Source organism: Caloenas nicobarica, chromosome 9 (genome assembly GCF_036013445.1).
Source record: "Caloenas nicobarica isolate bCalNic1 chromosome 9, bCalNic1.hap1, whole genome shotgun sequence".
Lineage (NCBI taxonomy): Eukaryota > Metazoa > Chordata > Aves > Columbiformes > Columbidae > Caloenas > Caloenas nicobarica.
In genome coordinates, this window is record NC_088253.1 from 12,571,386 (window position 1) to 12,593,088 (window position 21,703).

At 50.1% G+C, this 21,703-nt stretch overlaps 1 protein-coding gene across 1 annotated transcript in view; it reads left to right on the forward strand.

Annotated features, from left to right (window-relative positions):
• Positions 1-1,422: 1,422 nt before the first annotated feature.
• WTIP (WT1 interacting protein) overlaps positions 1,423-21,703 on the forward strand; it is an 85,391-nt gene continuing 65,110 nt past the window's right edge. Inside the window, exon 1 of the mRNA XM_065641107.1 lies at positions 1,423-3,175. Within this exon, the coding sequence (XP_065497179.1) occupies positions 1,714-3,175 (1,462 nt within the window). The 5' untranslated portion in view covers positions 1,423-1,713. The remainder of the gene's footprint in view (positions 3,176-21,703) is intronic.

Below are 21,703 nucleotides of genomic sequence, written 5' to 3' on the forward strand. Positions count from 1 at the left end.
TGCCACCCCTGCACACACAAACATGTTGCCAATCAATTGCCCTCCACAGCAGGGAACATTTTTGAGTACACCGTTGCCTTTAATGTTTAATTAGGTATGATAACAGGTTAAAATGTTCTTGGCGGGCAGAGTGCCTACAGCTCAAACTTGCAACCTATTTCTCTCGTCAGAGGGTGCTCAGCACCCAGCAGTGTAAGGACACACCCCAGGTACCTATCATTGGGGTTTTGTAAGCATTTTTGCCATCAACACAAATGACTGCCAGAGATTTGCAGTTTAGCTGTAAAAAAAATCACATGCAGGCTACAGTTTTGTGTTGGAGGGCTCAGGAAGCAGCCATTTCAGGGCTGTTTTCTGACAGCCTTTTTGCGCGTGTACAGATGTAAACGGCAAGCAGTGCTGAGTCTGAATCAACAGATTGCTGAATCAACAGATGAAGCTCTTGCAAAGTTACACTGACAGCAGCGTGCTTTCTTAAACTCGTGTCAATTCATAGATTGCTTTAAGCCACAATATGCTTATCATATGTCTCAGTACTGCCTTTTTGTTGATAAATAACTGCAAATAATTATCAGCCTCCGTGCTGATGCACAGGTCCCTTCAGCAGAGTCACCTGGCCGGTTCAGGGGATTTCGCACAGGTGTGAGTCACTTGCAGCGGCGGGGCTGAGCCCGTAAGCCCCGGCCGCCGCAGCCGCCCCGTTCCCGCGGCGGGACGAGCCCGCGGGTCCCGCCGGAAAGTTCCAGCCGGGGCGCGGGCGGCGGAGGGGAGCGGGAACGCGGCCGCGCAGCGCGGGGCAGGGCGCTGGGTGCGCGGCGCTGGGTGCGCGGGGCAGGGCGCTGGGTGCGCGGGGCAGGGCGCTGGGTGCGCGGGGCCCCCGGCTTCCCGCCCGCGGGGCGCGGTGACAGCCCGGCCGCCTCCCGCTCCGCGGCGAGGAGCGGTACCGCCCGCCCCGCGCAGGGCTGGGCGAGCGCCGGCCCGGGAGGAGAGCGGGCGGTGCAGAAGGGAGCTGCCGGCCCCGCCGCCGAGCAGCGCCGCGGCCGCCCTCTCCCTGACTGACTCGGTGAAAATCATTGTTTGGCTCCGGCATTAACTACATTCCAGCGGGACGCAGCGCCCAGTCTCCTTCCTCGCATTCCTGCCCCACACAAAAGAGTCCCTCCCTCCCTCGCCGCGCCCCGCGCTCCGCTCGCCGCACCGCAGAGCCCCTCCGGGCCGGCCGCCGCCTTCGCCCCCCGCCCGGGGGTGCGGGCCGGGCTGCGGCCCCGCCGCGGGGCGGCCGGCCGGGGGCGGCGGGGGCAGGGAGCCGCCGAGCGCAAATTCCTCCGCGCAGCGCGCCATTGACTGGACCGAGCAACTTATTTAAGGCTGGAAAGTGACACAGGGGTTCCTCGTCTGTGCTCGCCGCGCTCCGCCGGGCGGCCCGGGCACGCCGAGCTGAGCGCCGCGGCGCGGGGATGCCGCCGAGGTGACTGCCGGCTCGCCTGCCGCTGCTGAGGAGCCCGCCGGAGAACCAGCTGCGTCCCGCCGCTGCCCCGCCAGGACCGCGGGAAGGGGCTTTCCTTTGAGGTGGTTTTTTGGGGCTTTTTTTTTGGCCTTTTTTTTTTTCCCGGCTCTTTTTTTTTTTTTTTTTTTTCTCCCTATTGTGGGCTGTGCTTTTGCAGAGGGTTCGCCGTCCCTCCCCCGGCCCGCGCCGCCGGGCTCCGGCCGAGCATGGAGAAGTACGAGGAGGACATGGCACTGAAGGCCACCAAGTTCATGGAGGATCTGTCCCTCTACGAGCCCTGCCTGGAGGGTTCGTACAGCCGGGGCGGCCGACGGGACCTGCCGCTGCACCCCGACCTGGAGGAGACTAAGCGGGTCATCGCCGCCCACATGACGGCGGAGCAGCGGGGCCGGAAGATGAACGGTACCGCCGCGCCGCCGCCCGCCGAAGCCTTCCCCGCCGCCGCCCCCTGCGGCAAAGCCTACCCGCCCGCCGCGCCGGCCGCCCCGCTCCGCGCCGCCAACGGCCGCGCCGCCGCCGAGCCGCCTCCGGCCGCGGGGCCGCCGTGCTGCGAGGAGGGGCTGTGCACCCGCTCCGAGGTGGCGCTGCCCTGCTACAGCGGCTTCGCCGACAAGGGCAAGCGGTACTCGGCCGAGGGCTACCGCTACGCCGCGGGCAGCGCCTACGAGGGCGGCTACGTGGCCAAGGGTGGGGGGCGAGCGCCGGACGGCAAATACGGTGCCGCCAGTCCGCGGGCCAGCCTGGCCGCCTCCTCGCCGGGCCCCGTCGCCGAGCACGGCAAGTTCTCCAGCCCGCGCTCCAGCCTGGGCGGCGCGGCCGCGCTGCCCTACGAGAAGTTCTCCAGCCCCCGCTCCAGCCTGGTGGTGCCCGGCCAGGAGAAGTACGGCAGCCCCCGCGCCAGCCTGGTGCAGTACGACGGCGCCGCCCTCAGCCCCCGCTCCAGCTACGCCAGCACGGCCAGCGACACCAGCAAGCACTCCAGCCCCCGTGCCAGCCTCACCAGCTACGACGGCGGCGGCAGCAAGCCCAGCAGCAACCGCACCAGCGGCATCAGCATGGGCTACGACCAGCGCCACGCCAGCCCCCGCTCCAGCACCGCCAGCCAGTACTCCTGCACCACCAGCCCCCGCTCCAGCTACTCGGACTCCAGGTACGGCCCGCCGGGCAGCGCCGAGCCCGAGGGGGCGGGCGGCGCCGGGCTCGCCCTGGCCAGCCCCCGCTCCAGCCTCTGCGGCCCCGAGGGCCGCGGCGCGGCCGGCGCCGCCGTTGTCAGCCCCCGCTCCAGCATCTCCAGCCAGAGTTCGCGGAGCTCCCGCGGCTCCATGAGCGCCTACCCCGAGCTGCAGCTGCCCTCGCCCCGCTCCTCCCTGCTGGGGCCCGGCCTGCAGGACGACGGCGCCGTGCCCGAGCTGGGGGACGTCTACCACAAGATCCATGCCCAGTCCCCGCCGCGGCACGACCAGCAGCACCCGGCCGCAGCCTCCGAGGCGGCGCCCCCGTACCCCTACAGTCCGACCAAAGGCTCCGCTTCGGCTCCCAAGTTCAAGCTCCCCTACCAGGTGACGCCGAGCCGGGAGAGCGGCCCCAGCCAGGCGGAGAGGCGGCTGGAGGCGCTGACGCTGGAGCTGGAGAAGGAGCTGGAGATGCACATGAAGAAGGAATACTTCGGTGAGTGAGCCGCCGGGTGGAGTGCGGGCGGCCGCGGGGCTGGAGGGGGTGAGCGGCTGAAGGGTGGCAGTGTGCGGGGCCTGCCTGGAGCCGCGGGGGTTTGGCTCTGGAGAAGGCGTGCGTGTGATGCCCAGGGCTGCTCTGGACCAGGTACCTGCTGAAGTCCCATGTTGTCACAAATGCTGTCAGAAGTGCGTGCACCATAGGTCATTCCTGGTGTTTGATCTCTCCCTTACCAGGTTTGTCAGGATGTGGGGTGTTTCCCCTTCCACGTGTGGAGAAGGGAGAATGGGAGGCTTGTGTGAGGTGTTACAGAAGCTCTTCGTGCTGTTGGGGCTTACAGTGAGACTCATTTGCCTCCTTTTATCTTGGGATGTTGAAGCTTCGCTGATATAACCTCCAGCATCCCTGAGGCTGTGGCATTTGCAATCATGCTCCTAGGCCAGCTACGGTAACTTTTATAGATGACGAGTGTGACTGGTGAAGCAATTTTTAGTGCCTTGTTCAAGAAAATCTTTGTGCTAGTTCAGAGTGCCTGTTGGAGCCCGGCATTGTTTCTGCCCTGCGAGGCCTCGCAGGGTCGGCTCAGCATGCACAGCTGGCGAGGATCGGTGTTGTCCGTGGGACGAGAGTGGAGTTTGGTGGGGAGGAGAACCCTCTGTCCTTGCTGAGGCAAAATCAGGCTGTTGGTCATCTCCTGAATTTTTGTTTCTTCTTGATAGAACAAAGTAATTTCTTGAAATGAGTAAATGCATTTTGTAGTCTTGCTAGTTAGGATTAAGCTCCCTTGTCTGTCTTTTCTTGTACTGGGTGGAAAAGGCCAAAACGCCTTTGAAAGATGACCCTTGAGTGTGCAAATGCTGCCCTGTTTCTCCTGTGCTGGGAGCTGCAGGTGAGCCTGGTGACTGCCGGACCTGGGCAGCCCTTGGGAGCAGTTTGTCCCCTGTCTGAACGGGGGATGAGGGCTCTCAGGAGTGTAGGAGCTCTTGGCAGAGGATGAAGAGGCCTGGGAAGATGAGGGGCTGAGGATGAGCCAGCCCTGTCTGTGGCCTTTGAGGGGACAGTTATCTCTGAGCCTTTGTGTGCTGCCTGAGCGTGGGGGAGAGGGGCTCCTTGGCTGTGTGTGATTTCTGACCAACACGAGCGTTGCTGAGGATGGAGGCATGCATTACCTTGGTTGCTAATTTAAATACGAGGATCCAGACGACTCGTGGCACAGCATTAGTGTACTCTGCACAGAAGGGAGGAGTTGCGGGGCTCCTTGCAAGTGTCTGAGAGATGCTTGTAGTGAGACAGACCTGGCTGGATCAGCAGAGGTAGCTGAGCAAGCAGTACTCTGTCCTACCAGGAAAATCTTTCTGTGAACTGCAGCAGCATCGTTTCTACAAGCTCTGGTGCCAGGCAAAGGAAGCTGAATGCAGTGCTTCCTGCCTCCCTGCATCCCGTGTGGGGCTGATAAGCTGGTGATCATCCGCTGCATCTTTTGTGACGTCTGGCACCTGGCATGGTGGTACTCACCCTCACCGGCTGAGTGACTTCAGTAACGATTCACTTCTGAGTATGTGTAGAAGCTGGATGAGAGGGTTCATTAACACACTAACTGCAGGAAATGTTGTCTTCAAAATTTCTGTGGTTATACAGTGAGAGACTGAGAAATAATATGTATTCAGAGTAAGAAACAATTTATAGCTGTACTGAGCCTCTCAGAGGGGTTTCCAGTGGCCAGGGAAGCTGGGTATGCGGTCAGGGACTCCAGGAGAAGCCCTGGGGAATCTGTTGTGTGTTTTTCTTATAAATAAGAATTCACCTCTTGCTAGTGTTACTACTTGCAGGTATATTCTGTAGCAACATGTTGCAGCATGACCTAAACCTTGGCGGAGGCATCCTGTGTAGGATCGGCAGTCAACTTGCACCTTTATGCCTAGAGACTGTATGTACCAGCTGCTCTATAGGTATTTGTTGTAGCAGCACAAAGCAGCACTGCTGTGACTTGCATCCTGGAAGCAGATGAAACCCAGAAAACTGGGGTGCTTTAAAAGAGAAAGTTGATTTCTGTGAGTTGTTGGGGTTTTGATAAATCCTAGTGGGCTTGATCCTGCGCTTCTGGTTCATATTACCCATGAGGGTGAATGCTGAGCTTTGGCGGAGCAAAAATGCATGAGGGGTTGACAGGTATGACTGCGGGCTGATAGGTCAGAGACAAGGGGAGTGAGAACAGAATGAGGAGAAGCTTGCTATTTAGTTTGACTTAGAGTGTTAAACAACATTAATAAAGGGAAGCAAGGAGAAAGGTATTGATTTGCGTAGCAGCTCGCACATGCTACAGCTGAAATCTTTGCTTACACGTTCACTCTCTTAGCGCAGGTGTCTAGCATGCTCCAAAGGCAGTTGTGGGGTGTTCTGTGGTGCTCGTGGAGAACAGAAGTGTTGAACCAGTAGTCTAACAAGGTAGAGGGAACAGAGAAGATGGCTTAATGTTCCTTAATTAGATGAGCTCAATTGTCCAATGAGTAAATGTTTATATCAGGACACTGTTAATTTTACTGTCTTATGTGCCCTCCTTGCTGCCTCACCTCCCCCTCCTCCCTGAAAGAAAAAAAAGAATGAGCAGTGTTATTTTGAAACTGAGATCAAGTGGCCAAGCAGTCCTGTTTGGGGGCAGAACAACGCTACCCTGCCTTCATTCCGTTTGTGGGTCAGCTGGTCTCAGTGTTCCCCTAAGCACACTGGTGCTGGCGGTTGCTGGCTGCTGTCCCACAGCTCACTGCTCTGCTTCAGGAGGAGCCTGCAGCCTGGGGCAGATACAGATGATAAAGGACATGTACAGGGTTGAGCACTGGAGAGGCACTGGGGGAGCCAAGCGGTGTGCAGCCTGGCAGGTCCAGGGCCCTGACAGCCATCTCTGCCCAGGCTGGTATGAACGGTTCTGAGCAGCGCTGTGCTGGGGAGCTTTGCTGCCTCACCCTCTCCTTCCTCCCCTTTCTTCTGGCAGGCTTCAGTGCATCTGTAGAGAGAATGAAAACGCCCTTCCGCAGTTGGTTTAGTCTGACTGAAGACAACAGTGCCGCAAAAGGAGCGCTCTGCATCTGCCCTACCCCCAGCTGCACAGCTGAGGTAGCACCCTGCCACTTCCAAGTGCTCCCGCCAGCACGTTGCAGCCACATGTGTTCACTGATCTTACAGAAAACGAAGCCTGCAGAGAAGGAAGGGGAAAGGAAGGGTTGTTTTGGGTTGGATTGTTGAGCTGCTCCAGTTCATTCCTGTTGATGAGCTGGCTGGAGCTGACCCAAGGGAGAGGTTGCAGACTGAGGGCTCCAGCAGGCTGAGACTGTTCCTTTGGTGGCAGCCTGCAGCTGGATTGGGTAAAGCTGTGAGATTTCATCCCTTGTAGTTGCTTCCTGTGCAACCCCTGCCCAAACTGCTTCATCCTCAACCTTCTGAGACCCCCGTCTGTCCTCTGTCAAAGTATTGACAGTTTAGTAAACGTGCTTGGTTTTGTGGTAGATGCTGAGAAGAGAGGTAGTAAAAAAAAAAAAAAAAGTACTTTAACTAACTCTCATAACTTCTCAGCTGAGCATTTGCATGTGATGAGGTGAATTGTCAAAGCTGTGTTTCAGGGGTGTTTTAAATTGAATGTGCATCCTGAGGTGTTAACAGGACATTTGTGGGTGTTGGAAAGTCATCGGCCCAGGTGCTGGCTTAAATTCTATTTACTTTGCAGAATTCTCCAGTCTGATGTCTCAGTGTTGAAAAAGTTTAAGAAGAAAAATGTATTTTGGCATGCGCATCCAAGTCAAAGCAGTCCTTGTGGGACTGACTGCAAACCTATGGCTTGTTATCTGCCGGGCAGGGAAATGTCATCGTGTTGAACAGTCATGCTGATTCGCTGTTCTTTTTGAACAAGATCTCGCTGTATGTCCTGTGGCTCTGCTGGTTTGTTGTCAGAAGTGGAAGGAGAGTTGACGGAGCGGCGCAGGCAGCAGTCGCGCGTTCCCGGCAGCCCCTGCTGTGCGTCAGCCGCTGCCCAACAAGGGCTGTCTGCTCATCTTGGTCATGGTGGTGGGATCCGGTGCAAGAAGTGACTTAATTGTCTCACCTTCTTGAACTAGAGAGGATGTGGAAAAGGTTCCGTGAGACTAGGGAGGTGAGGGGAGCAGGAGTTGTTCCAGCTTGTGCAAAGTCTAGAGAGAGACAAGCAAGCTGGCAGCCTTGCAGGCTTCCTTTGATGCCCCTGTGCAGTGCCGTGTGTGAAGGTTAGTATACTTTTCCTCATCTCTGCACGTCACATGTCTTCCCCACCCGTTGCTGCCACCTCAATCCTGTAGCTCTCGCATCCGATATGCAGAATACAGCAAGTTCGTACCACGTGCAGTACTGCTCAGTGAGAAACGACCAGTCCTGTCGCAGTGAGTTGTCACCTTTCTTGTCTTCCACAGACACCTTTGTCTGACCCCTCTCCACCCTGAGGAAAACAGCCCCTTTGTTGGTACCCTGTCAGAACTTTACCAAGCGAAACAGGAGTTGATTGGTGTCTCAGAATGACATTCTTACCCTAGCAAGTAGGCTTAACTTTTGAGAGCTCCTGGATCTTTCCAGAAAGCCACACAGTAGTACCAGCTCACAGTTTTTGGGGCTCCACCAAGAAATGCTGCTGATAACATCCTGTTGAAAAGCCTTTGACCTGGTAGGTAGGTGAAGGGAAGAAATAGATCCCTAGGCCCATCTGGGCCCTTTCTGCCCTTTATGTACATAGTCATCCATGAAAATCTGTTTCTTTGCATTGAGAAATCCTGCTGGCATTGCAGGATTGGCTTTTAGGTCCTGCAATGTGCTTGTGAGTTGGGAGTTGTATGCTCATGTTTGTGTGTGCAAGTCGATGTGACAGAAGGGGGTAAATACAAATGAGGTCAAAATTAAGACAGATAATAGTGTTAAGTCCCTTGAAGCTGCATTGCTTAAAGATGAAATTTGAAAATCTGAATTAAATTTAGGTGAGTTTGCAGTTGGCGACCAAAACACCTGAGATATTTGTTGAGGTGTCTTCTGTCTTACGATTTCCTAAAGCTTTCATTGTGAAACATTAGGTCTTTCCTATTTCCATCAAAATAGAGGTAACGGTCAATATATCATGTTGGTTTTGGAAATAAGCAAAGATTCATCGTCTGGGAATTACTTTTGTATTTCTCTTTATCTGGGCCTAATAATCCACTTGGCTTTACGTAGCTGAGATCCTTCAGCTTTTTCAGTCACGGCTGTCCTGTGTGAAAAAGTATTAATTTTCCATGAGCCTTTAATAGGCAAACGTCTAAATAGAAATCAACTTACATGGTGTGGTGTCTTGAAGCATTCAAACAGGCCATGTACTTCAGAGTTTGGTTTTGCTAATCTCCCAATTACAGCTGGAAAATACATTGCTGAAGCCGATTTGAGTGGTCAGGCTTTTTTAGCTGAAATGCAAGAAAGCCCTCAAAAATGGGGTGAGGACAGAGGGAGGTGCTTGTTCACTGGGGAAGGTACGAGAAGAGCTGCAGTGGGAGATGCTGGGGTACGCGTTAGTTCGCAGCATCTGGTTGCTCGCAGCTGCCCCAAGCCTGCCCTGCTCTCACTGATCCCGCACTGAGACCGCAGGCAGCTGTTGCGTAAAGGGGACGGTGAATGGTGCTGCCGCCTGTGCCTGGGTGCGTGAGAGAGAGGAGAGGGGAAGAGAGTGAATGAGGGACTGAATGAGCGGAGAAAATAATGGTAAATAGTGGTAGGGAAACCCTGGAGCTGGAGGCTTGTCCAAAGGCAGGAAGGTGAGGGGAGAGAATGTAGAAAGAATTCAAGACAACAAAGAAAATGCAAAAAATAAGTGTGATAATGCAAGTCAACAAAGCTTAAAAAGTCTTTTAAAAGTTTGTGGGGTTTTTTTGTCTGTGATATGAAATGTCCTACGAAGGATGTGGGAGTGGTCCTAGATGGTTTTTGCAGTCTCTGCTAGCCATGTACGTCTTGCGAGTCTCCCTGAAGTTGGGGAGTGATAAACCATGTCACATGTAATAACAGGAGGAGAGAGATGTAGAAAATGTGTTTATATTTTTTGAAGTACTAGATGCATGCAACATGTACAATTAACATTAAATTGAAATTTGGGCAACTGTAACTTGCACAGAAGCATGTTACAAATGAGGACAACTGCTTTCTTACCTTCAGTTGCAGGAAACTTGACTGTGAACAGGGATATTATTTGATGGAGAATGTGTTTTGCTTGTTTTTGTTGTTTGTGCTTTTACTCTTGTGTTCTCTCTGAATTATTATAAAAGCACTGCATGCAGAGGGGGGATGGTGACTTCCGAAAACCGCCACGTTTTATTAGGGCTACAATAGTTGAGATTTCCAATGCAGAGGTCTGGTTGTATCGTATAGAGTTGGCGTAGACATACGCCCTGCTGTGGTATAGTAACTCCTGGTTTAATTTTTACCCTTTCCTGCCACCCTATGGTTTGGGAAACATACCTGTGTGCGTACCCCTGTGAATGTTGTACCCGGTTGCTTTTGAGCCACAGGATGATGCAGCAATGTGCCAAGAGGGAGGGAAGGGATGAGCCACCCAGCTCCAGGGGTCTGAAGTAAAAGGGATCATTTACATGCAAAATGTGCGCAGAGAGGAAGTTTCTTTTTACCTGTTTCAAAGGGTCTGTATCCTTGTGGAAATGGTATTGGTTTGCAAGGGTTGAGTGGAGCCCTGTGTTGCAGTTTGGTCTGGAGCGTGCTGTGCCGCTGGTGATCGTGGCTGCCGTGTGAAACACTGGGCAATTCATTAGATCTACTTGGTTTTTAGGACTCTGTCACAAGCTCTAAGCCAGGTCTGTATTGCGTTCCTCAAGAAAGAGGCTCTTGAATTCCCAGGAGTAACATCAGCTTTTAAATACATCCTTCTCCCTGTGCCCACCCCCATGCCACACACCCCCCAAAAAACCAAACCACAAGCACACACGCAAAACAACCCACAAAAAACCAACAGTTGGTACACCCTCCTAGGGGGGTCAGGGAGGCATCCTAAGCAAGGTTCAAAGTAAAAAGTTGTGCTCTAGCAGAACTTAACTTGTATTGGCTGCTGTTTACCTAGCCTCTGTGCTTGATCTTCCACAAAGGTTTATGTGTGCAAACTTCCCAGTTTGCTGTTAAGTCACACACTGGAAATTTGTACATGATGGTTTGTGAATTGGAAGTAAATAATTTAATGGATTCTGTGGCTGCTGCATTTTGCAGAGTAGAAATGTGGCTGTTGTGAAGGAACAGGTAACTGTCAAAGTAGCTGTAGTTACAATGTGATTGAAGTCGAAGGTTCTTTGTGGAAAAACTCCTGAAGTTCTATCATTTTTACCATTTAAAATGTATAAATGATACAACTTATTGTGCTCCTTCTGATGGCTTGGTGGCAGCAACAAAGATACAGGTCTAGGCTGAAATCCTTCATATCCATGCTTAATAAATGAAGATGTAAATGTCTCTGTTACAGCCATGTGGATGTTAGATGCTTAGAAAGCCTTCTCAAAACAAGAGAATTTGCCAAATACTAAAATGATTGTAAAATCAAGAAAAAAATCCACCACATTTTTCAGATGTTTGAAAGGGTCGTTCACCAGTGGAAAGAAAATAAAACAGCAGTGATAAGCCGAACAGTTTTACTAGAACGAAAAAGTTTTGCAGAAAGTTACCAAGCTCTGGGCTTGGCCTCCTACCTACATGACATGTCCCAAAAGCCATCACAGGACAGCTCTTCACAGCACGTTGGTTGTTACAGCCTGGGGTTCTCTTCGGCAGCACCTGCAGCCCCACAGCATTGGAGCGTTTGTCCACGACCCAGCTCGGGTGCTGGTGGGGAGTGAAATCCTGCGGTGCCATCCAGCAGCAGCTGCCTGCCAGCTGGGTGCTTGGGCTCGGTCCTTCTCGGGGTGAAGGTGTCGGGATCCCGCGGGTCAAGAGAGGTTCTCCTTCCCCTCTGCTCTGCCCTGGTGAGACCGCGTCTGGAATATTGTGTCCAGTTCTGGGCCTCTCAGCTCCAGAAGGACAGGGAACTGCTGGAGAGAGTCCAGCGCAGGGCCATGAAGATGATGGAGTGGAGCATCTCCTGTGTGAGGAAAGGCTGAGGGAGCTGGGTCCCTTTAGCTTGGAGGAGGCTGAGGGCTGACCTCATTGATGTTTATAAATATGTAAAGGGTGAGTGTCACGAGGATGGAGCCAGGCTCTTCACAGTGACAACCAATGACAGGGCAAGGGGTAATGGGTTCAAGCTGGAACACAAGAGGTTCCACTTAAATCTGAGAAGAAACTTCTTCACAGTGAGGGTGCCAGAGCCTGGCCCAGGCTGCCCAGGGAGGTTGTGGAGTCTCCTTCTCTGCAGACATTCAAACCCGCCTGGACGCCTTCCTGTGTAACCTCATCTGGGTGTTCCTGCTCTGGCAGGGGGATTGGACTGGATGAGCTTTCGAGGTCCCTTCCAATCGCTAACAGTCTGTGATTCTGTGATTCCGCTCTGCTGGGGCAGAGGAGGTGCAGCCCTTCCTATGGGGTCTCAAAGGCCGTGCTGTGTCTCGCAGCCTGACAAACTGGAGCGGTTCTGCTGTCTGCACGAGTTGTGTCCAGAACAATTTCATATTCTGTGACTGGAGAAACTAGATGTCTCTTTGAACATAATGTGATGTTTGGGGTTGGCTGGTTTGTTTGTTTTTTAATGCCCATCCTGGACTGTCTCCTCTATGGCAGGGCTGGGAATATGTGATGTAAAGCAAAACTGTGAAGCAGCAAAAAGGAAGAAATGCAGGAATGTGCATGGTGTCTGTAAGTTTTATTACAAGCTCAAAAAGACTCATTTTGGAGGGCTGAGTTTAACTGCCTGAGAGGTTCAAGTCCTGACAGGACAGAGGTACTTGGGGCTGTGATGTGGCATTGCTTGGAGATGCTCCAGGGGTGCGAGGGCTCCCGCGGCTGGAAGCAGGATTCTTGTTGGCTTATTTGGGATCAGGACCAGTCTTCAGCTCTTAACAAAATTAGCAGATGTGCTGATGATCGACTAATATATGTGAGTGTTTGGCTGGGGTGTTTTTTTTCCTTCTCTCTCCACTGTGCCCATGTGGATGCTCTCTCTAGAAGTAGATTTTTTCCCTTTTTTTCTACACTGGAGCAGATATTTCTCTTGTGTGGTATATGTTATCTCTTTCTATTAACCTCACTGTGTTGTTTACTCTCCCTGTCAGCATAGTTTTGTTTGTTACTGTGTTGTGAGACAGAGGAGCACAAGAAAACATGCAAGCAAGTCGTGTATCTCTTCCAGCTGGAGTATTTCACATTGTCTGAAACTTCATTCCTTGTTTTTTGGAGCAGTTTTACTGAATCTTTAATGTCGCATTCATGCGTTCCAGCAAACTTTTAAGAAAAAGCCTATGACTCATCAAGGAAAAACCCCAGCACCATGGAGCACAAACACTCATTTAATGCTCAGCTGAGAACTACTGTGCATATAGAACATGTAAGGGCTTACAGAGGGGGGCTCAGCTTGGCGTAAGGATTTATTGCTAGTGACACCTATTTCCAAATTTGAGATCCTGGAAAAATTCCTCTCAGCAGGTTTTGCACAAAAACTCGAAGGCAGTTTGGTTTAAGCCTCTGTGGTGCTGGCGTTGTGCCGGTGCATGTGTGCCGCCGACGCGTGTGTGCCGACAAGTGCAGCTCAGCTGTCATGCAGTGTGGCTGGGAGCCCTGACCCTTCCTGCTGCTGAGAGAAGGGGGCAACAGGAGCAGCTACTGCGTGACTTGGAAGAAGGAACGGGTTGGCTTGATGTGGTTGGTGCTGCCCGTCGGGGTTGGGCGGTGTGGGGTCTGCTGATGGGTGCCACGCGCTGCCTGCATGCTGGATGTGTGCTTAGAGTTTTGCTCATGCTGAGTTTTTGTGAGCTGAGGTATCTAACAGAGAACTGAGTTTCTCCAGGTGCCAGGGATGAGGAGTCAAATGACTTTGAAGAGGGATGTGATTGAGTTGGAATAACAACATAAATACTTAAGGCTAGATTTGGGGGGAGGTGGTTAATTCTTGAGTCTTTAATTGCGGACAGCAGCACTGAGATGCGTCTAGCTTGCTATGAGGGTTAATGCATGTATTTGTGAATATTGGGTTAAATGCAGGCTAGGCAGTATGCAAACGTAAAGAATATGAGTACCACATATTGTTATGAAATAGCAGGGAATGGATCAAATGGACAATGAAAAGGCATTTAATAGGTTATGGAAGGCCGTCTCTGGCTAAATACTGTTGCTTTTTTAAAAATTTGGCTGAACAAGGCTCATTTCAGTTCAGAACATTCGTATTTTTTGTGAGAAGTAGATGGCTATTGTGGAAGAACTGTTGGGGACTCTCTGATGTTTTCCTGGCCATCCAAACGTTTATTTAATTGGTGAACTGTTTCACTTGCGACACCGCAGAACTTCTGGAAAGTGAAAACGAGATTTTCTCCCTTTTAATGTGGACACTTGAAAAAAATCAGAAAATTTCAAAGTTAAAGAGAAATGAAAAGCCATTTCTAAATACAGTTTGACAGCTTTGCATATTTAGATGCCCCAGCTCACTTGGATCTTATTTCCTGTGGTCCATGGAGACTCTGTGGCCTCTCCCAGGGAAATACCCTTTTGTTCTGCTGATTGTGGCATAAACCTTTCTGTGTACGCACTGCAGGGAACTGGGATCCCATGAGTACAGCTCCTGGGCTGGAAGTTGGGTGGTTCTGCTGCACTTTGTTCATCTCCTTCAATGCCACCTCTGTGCTGGCAGTCCCAGCCTCTGCAGGGTAAGGCCAGTCCTGAACGCAAGTCCTTGGCTGGGTCAGTGTGGTGTTGAACTTGAAACACAAGGACATGCAACTGTTTGTGTATGTCCCAAATTTAAGTGCTAGTAATTTGAGGTTCGTTTTTGTCGTGGGCTTTGCATGTGCAAAACTGCAGCAGGCATGCAGGGTCTAGTTGATTTGAAACCTTTGTTAGAAAGGGATTTCTAACAAGATGGGGAGAAACATGATTTTTTTTTTTTTTTTTTTACTGTAATAAATCAAGTGCTGACCTGACAGAATTGCCATAGCTGAGTTCTCTGCTGCTGTGGCTTCAATCTGTTTTCCTGGCCCTGCAGATACGACATTGCCTTCAGGAGTCTTAGAGTAGGATTTTGGTTTTGTGTTCTTTGTTCCTTGTATGAAATTACTACTAAATCCATTTGTTTGGGCTGATGTTGGATGATTGGAAAAGAATAATTGGGGGGAATGGTTCTGAGCAAGGGGATAGTGAATAGACTTTGCCAGTTATTCATGGTTTCCTTTCTTCAAAGAAGTGTGCTAACCCAGCCATGTGCTGCTGTCTGCCCTGCCTTTTCTTGTCATTGACATGAAACACAGCAGAATTGGACCTGTGGTCTCTGTGGACTGTCTCACCTGTCACTCTTGTTTCTACCTCTCCATAACTAGCTTAGTTCGTAGAGAGTGTTGAATTTTTTTTAAAAAAAAAGTAGAAGCAAAAGATATTGGAGCCCAACATCAGCTGAGACAGAGCAGCTGTTTATACCAGGTGGTGGAAAGAGCTGTAATTGGTAAAATGTTGGATCTCTTGATGTTTCTTTCTGTGTTGTGGCAGTTTCCATACTGTTAACCTTGAGCATCCGGATTCTCAGGCATAGGTGGGGGAAACAGGTAATTTGTCAGGGGACAAGGCAGAAGTTTTGATGGATGGCTAATAACTGTTGCAGCTCTTTTTTTGCCAAGCAGTTATATGAAAATTCTCTGCAGTTGGTGGGTTGCCCATTTTTAATTAAACCCATGTTTCCCAAATCTAAACACTCAATAGAAAACAGAGCTGCACAACAATCAAGTGTATTAGAGTCCAGGTTTTGAGCTGGTTTGAGAAATAAGCATGTAATTTTCTGAAGTGTAGGTCAGTAGCTGGTCTTCTTAGAAAGTGTGTTGGCTTGTTGTATGTGTTCCTGGGCAGAGCGAGGCCGAGCCTTTCTGGTGCAGCCCTGTGAGGCAGCAGTGGCTCATGGCAAGCGATGCACTTGCTCTGCTGGAGAACCCCTGTGGCTCAGGTGCAGACCTTAGTGGCTTAACTCAGGAGAAAAGAACCTCAAGACACCTCAGAATAAAATCCATATAAGGTATTAACTAATTAAAGTTTTGTTTAGAAAATGGAACACTTATCTGATAAATCCAGACCTCCCTCATTCATGACAGTTCTGGTTAGGTCATGGGGGCATGTTTGACTTGTTGCTGATGGCTTGGAGTCATCTCTAGTTGTTTTTATTACACCACAGAGATCTGGGCGTGAGTAAATTCCACATCTATGTTTTACCCTTGTTGTGTTTCTCTGCCTGAGCTGCCCAGCTCTCTCGGCACCTCCCTGGACATGTTCACCATGGAGCTGTCAGTTATATGGCTGCTTTGTGCTTTGGCTGTAAAAGCAATGTATGGTTTGTCTGGGAACTTGGTATCTTGACAGACACTAATTTCTTTCAAATTGTGATGTGAATAGCAAAGAGCAGGTGGAGTTAATGATGTGAAAGAGGGCTGTAATGTTCTGTGAAGTCTTACTGACCTCTTTCAGCTTGTACAAAGCCAGCTATGGGCACTGAGTTCCCAGGTTGCTCAGCTTGCTTGCAGGAGATGGGTTTGTGGAAGATGAGTGTGAATTCTGGGAAGGGTCCCTGTTGCAGAAGCTGAGATCCCACCATCTCAGGGCCCTGAAGTGTCTGTGTGATGAGACTGGATCCAGAGATGGAACCTGACTTTTCCGTGCATGTGATTTCGGCAGGTTAGGGTAGAGGTTGTGTCCAGAAGTGGAGTTCTGCATCCTCTGCTTTTCCTCTCCTTGTCACCTCCTACCCAGAACAGAAGTCACAGGTATGAAGGCTTAAACCTGGAGCTGCTGTACCGAGCAGAGGAACAGGTCTGGGCATGGGTGATGTGTGTGACACCTGTTGCCTCTGATCTGCAGGTGGTTATAGCGAGCACCCTGATGCTGTGTGTGCTGTGAATGAAATGCTGGCGGCTTTGGGTACTGTTGCCACTTCCTTCCTTTGGCCTTTTTTGCAGCAAAATAGGTATTAATACACAGCACCTATTAATGTTTTTTTTTCCCCGAAATTTCGGCAGCCATCAGCCATTGTCTCAGATGCTGGTTTACAAACAATTAAGAAAAAGCTTGCTGTTTTGCTTGACCTGGAAGGAGAATCTCCCAGTCTTACCTGTGTGTGTTGTTTTTGAGGGAGGCATTCCCATGCAAGGTTGGCGAGAGCGGCTGCGTCAGGAGGTGTTGCCCAGTCTTGGAGAGTGATGCAGGGCTTCCTGGCAGCCGCGCAAGCAACATGTGCAAAGCCAGGCCACTGCCCAGTTCAGAGAGAGGGGAAAAAATCAAATCCACAGCAGGTTTAGGCTTGGAGCTTTGAACGCAGCACAGGGCAGATGCAAGGCAAGGTTTGCCCTTTGCTGTAGTTTCTGGCAGAATGGAGGTGTGGCAATTCAGTCACCAAATCCCACCTTGCCATAGAGCTTCAGAGAGCCCTTGTGCCATGGGCTGGAAGGACTCAGGAGTGCCACACCATGCTTGTGTAGAAAAAAAACCCAACCAACCAAACAAAACCCAACCAACCAAAACCACCACAGAAAATCCCCCTGACCTATTAGGAAAAGGGGAAAAGAGAAGGAGTAGCTTGGGTTAGGCTGAAGCAGCCTTGCATGCTGTGTAGGAACAAACTGATGTTACTCTTCTGGGAAGAGGCTCTCAGCCCATGTTCCACACCTGGGAGGAATTCAGGCCAGTGAAGAACAAGCCCAGAAAGAGGTGATCCCCAGAGGCTGATTTGCATTTATTCACAAAGAAAATACTTTGAAGATGCTCCAAGTGCAGACTTGCAAATCAGCTTCCTGGTGTGCCAAGTGTGTGAAGCTCTGCCCTTCCCTGCGCCTCGGCTCCCCACCTCGCAGGGCTTTGCCTGGCGCCCCTGGGGGGCCAGCAGGAGCAGCCCGGACCCGGCTGGCCACAGCGCTGACCTGGCTCTGGCTGGGCTCCCCGTCTTGCTTGTGTCCATCTAATTTTTATTTCTGCAGCTCATGAAAGGGAAACAAATCAAACCAAAACAAACCACACACACACACAACCAAAACGAACAAAATCAAACACAAACACCCTAGCTCCCAAGATTAAGCCCAAATCTTGGACCCCTTTGTGGGTAGAACTTCCTTTGAAGTTACTGGGTGTAATTATTGCAAGGTCAGAGAAAAGGGTGCATTGAGGGTCTGGGCGAGGCACTTTCTTTTTTCTGACAAAGTACCCCATGAATAATGAGTATTGGCTTAGAGCTTTTTTTTTTTTCCCCGAATAGGTTGGTCCACACAGTGTGCCTGCGTGGGGAATTTCTGACCCCGCTCTGCAGGTGGGACGACCAGCCGAGGGGCTGCTGAAGGCAGCTGTGCCTGGGTTGGAGCAGAGCGGGGGACTCGCGGACCTGCCTGCCCTGTGCACCAGCTGTGCTGTGTGTTGTGATGGGGGGGCATTCAGCGTGGAGCTGAATCCCACCCCGTGGAACGCACAAACGTTAGCTGGCCCTGAAGCCACAGATATCAGGGTAACAAGTGATGTAAGAATTTTTCCCTTTTATATCCAAATGTTGCTTCCTCCAACTCTTCCAGCCCGTGTGGTTGGATGAGGATAATGTGCAGCAGCACTTCCCAATAGTCAAAGTTCTTCTCTTCTGATCTTTTGGGTGGAGATTGTTCCTGTCTTAACTGCTGTCCCCTCTCAATCCACAAATACGAGGCCTGTACAGGCTTGTGCAAAGACCTTGGCTTCTGCAAGGAGGTAGCTGCTCTGGTCCCTCAGGGTTGCTACAAATTTTGGTGTGATATTTAAAAGGAGGGAGGAAGAGGCATGCAGCGGTGGGGAACGGCTCTTCAGAGGGTGGGTCACTCTGGGAGTGCCCGCTGTGACTGAGCAGCTCACCAGCAGGTGCGTTTGGGGAGCTTTAAATTAACATTCCTAACCAACGTGGAAAATGTGAAAGAGAACTTTGATTCCAAAAAGGAGGGGGGGGGCTGCTGAGAGCTCTGGCAACTGTGGCAATATTTGCTTGAATTTTTGAGAAATGTTATTTCACCTTTATTATGAAGCTTATGCCTGTGCATTTGCCCATGTCTCCCCCCCGCCCCCATTTTCTAGGCTTTGCCATATCAAGGCATTGTTTGTTGGTCAAGAACTGCCAGCACCAGGACTGAGCTGGAAGTGGCTGTAAAACCACTTTGGCTTTATTTTGAGCTTTTTCATTTTCAGCACAGGAACAAATTATAGGGGCACTGTGGGGGAATGTTAGGTTGTAAGTTTTATTTTCCTTATATGTGTTTTAAATTGAATTAGGGCTACAACTAAACTACACTGAGATTGATGGGAGTCTTCCTTCCTCAAAGGACAAGAACTACACACCCAGGTGGCAATGGTTTGTAAAAACATCTCCCTAAACAGTAGACATTCCTGTTGTAAAGACAGATCAGCAGTGGGGGCCTGGGTATGCTGGTGGTGCGGGCTCAGTTCTGCACATATCATTTGCTCCTGTAATGCTACTGTTTGGAAAAAAAACCTAGTTACTAGCCAGAAAAAGTATGAATAAGCCTGTGAACAAATTTTTGTTTGAGTTTTTTGGACTGTGCAGCCTGCAGTTTTTCACCGAGGAGCTGACTTAAGAGAACAGAGTCAGTGTTGTCTTGGGATCTAAATTTAGAGTAAGACTGACTCCAAGGTCAAGTGTGGCCATTTCCTAACAAATAACTGCATATTTGTTTTTGTCCTGCAGCTCAAGGCCAGGACACTAACTTTTAAGCCTGGGGTGGGAAAAAGGTGAGGTTATTCTGTTCTGTGCAGGCTGGAGTGTAGATCTGAACAGAGAACAGTCCACATGCTTGATCCTAAATAGAAATTAAATGTTTCAAGCGCTCTTCTGTCAAATTGCTCCAGGATCAGGTCTTTGAGAAATAGTAGCAAGTAGTGCACTGGGCCCTTGTACAGGGGAAGAAGAGGCTGGGGGACACCCAGTATTTCAGGTCTGAGCTGAAGGTCCTTCTGCTGTCAACAGATGCTTGAATGTTACCTGCTTCATCAGGTGAAGGACTGAGATACCTGCCAGGATTTAAACCCAGTACTGTAGAGGAGTGCAGCTTTTTTTCTAGGTAAGATGAAAGTTGCTTGGCTAACTCTTACGTGATATCACAGATCTTTACAGCATGTCCATTGGTTCAAGGAAACGTAAGGAAAAGGATACATGCTCATACTGTGTTTTCCCTGCCAGAGCCATTCCTGTCAGCCTGAGTCATTGGCACCACTGCAAGATAGAAGCTGTGGCTCCCATCAAATCAAAACCAACAGGGAACAACCATTTGTACTGATCATTTAGTTTTTCTTGCTTTGGTTGAAGAGACATCTCTCTCTTTCTGGCTATGGTTGAAGACAACCAGAGAAGACGTTTTGTGACTGGTACTGGTTTGAAACAGAATCTGTTTTAATTGAGGATAAACAATGGTTCCTTCTCTGAAATGAATAAATAGCTCCTCTCCAGAAATGATAAAATCTTTCGTTTCTCAAAGGCACCAGTGGGAGAAGCAAGGGATGTGTAGGCACCCATTCAGTACCAACTCTCTACTTCACTGTTAACCTTACAGAGGCAGCACAGTAGAGATTCTTCATCAATTTAGTAAAAGCCACCCTTATTTCCATGGATATAATTACAGAAGAGGCTGGATTCATCTGGAAACAAAGACTCTAGTAATTAAAAAAAAAAAGGCAAAAATAAACACTACCCCCACAAAAAAAAACCCCAAACCAAAACAAACTAACAAAACCCACCACTAATTTTCTTAGCTAGTTTTCAAAAGAGAAGTTTGGGTTGTGTGGTGTTTGTTTTTTGGTGGTTTTTGTTTGTTTTCAAAGGCAATATTTACAAACTTATTTCTTAGTGGATACAGTGAAAGGAGAGATTCCAAAAAGGCTTTGCTGCAGTTAAGGGAATGGTTTCATTGGGTTGTGCTGCAGTGATTTAGCACGCAAGAAGGATAATACCAACTGACTGATTTACCCGCTGATCCTGAATGTTTTGATTAGAGGTCAGAGTCAGAAATGCATTTGTTCTTATTTGGAAGTTTAAAGAGAATCCACTGGGGAGTTGAGTCTCTAAGTAGGAACTGGATGTGTAAATACTCACAGGTAGCTCTTTACTTACGCATGTCACTTTGTTGTGAATTTAGGGAAAACTTTACTTGAAAACTGAAGTTCAGTCTCTACTAGTACTTACAATAGGGGAGAGCATTCCTGTAGACTGTCCTGACTTAGGATATCGCATATATAAATTCTGTACCTTTCGGACTTAAAGCATGTATAAAGTAGCTAAGAAGAAGAGAAAAGGGGTCCAGGAGAGCTGGTTGGTTTTTCAAGTATTACTGTCTCTAAGCTCGGGAATGGTCCATCCTGACATGCAGGAGGCCTGCATGGATGAGCAAGGAACTCCTAAGGAAGAAATTAAAAGGAAATGTGGGATGCGTAAGAGGTGGAAGCAGGGACAGGTGACCTGGGAGGAATAGAAAAACATTATCTGAGCACGTGTGGTTGGGATCAGGAAGAGCCAAGGCTTGCCTGGAGCTGAATCTGGTGAGAGATATAAAGATTGAGAAGTGCTTCGGCAGATGTGTGAGCAAAGGATGACTAGGAGCAACAAGGCTACTGGGCTGGCCTGTGATGAAAAGCTTGGTGAATAAGGACAGAGCAGTGGATAATGTTGATCTCAGGTTTAGCAGGGCTTTTGATACTGTTGCCCATAACATCCTTCGAGACAAACTGATGAAGTGCAGACTAGATAAGTGGCCTGTGAGATGGACTGAAAACTGGTTGAGCTGCCGAACTCAGAGTTGTGACCAGCAGGACGAGACTAAGTTGGAGGCTGGTCAGCAGTGTGCCCTTGTGGCAGAGAGAGCCAACGGCATCTTGAGCTGGTGCTCAGGCCCAGCCATCTTGGATCATGGGAATGCTGAGGTTGAACGTGTGCTCTGGGTGTCTGCTGGGGAGCTGGGTGCCCACGTGCTCTGTCCGGGCATTGCACACCCCCCAGTTTGTCTGCAAGAGCTGTGTCTAAATGGGACCGCGGGGCCTGGAGGGTTGGGAGTGGGTCATGTCGTCTTCTGGTGTGGGTAGGTCTTAGGTTGCAGAGGCGCTGGCACCCGGTGCCCAGACACAAGGTCCCGCTGCTGTGATCTGAGCCTGTGGGGCAGCTCAGCTCTCATCTGGTCTTCTCAGTAGCAGCGCCTCTGGTGCCCACTTCTCAGGTAGACCTTCTGAAACTTAAAAGGCCACAAACACCTACTGCATAGGTTATAATCAGATGTGAATTATCTTTTATTGCTTTTGTCATGATCCTAATCTGAACCACTGCTTTTAGTAGTAGGGAAAATATTTACCACTGCTGTACATGGGGTTTCCACT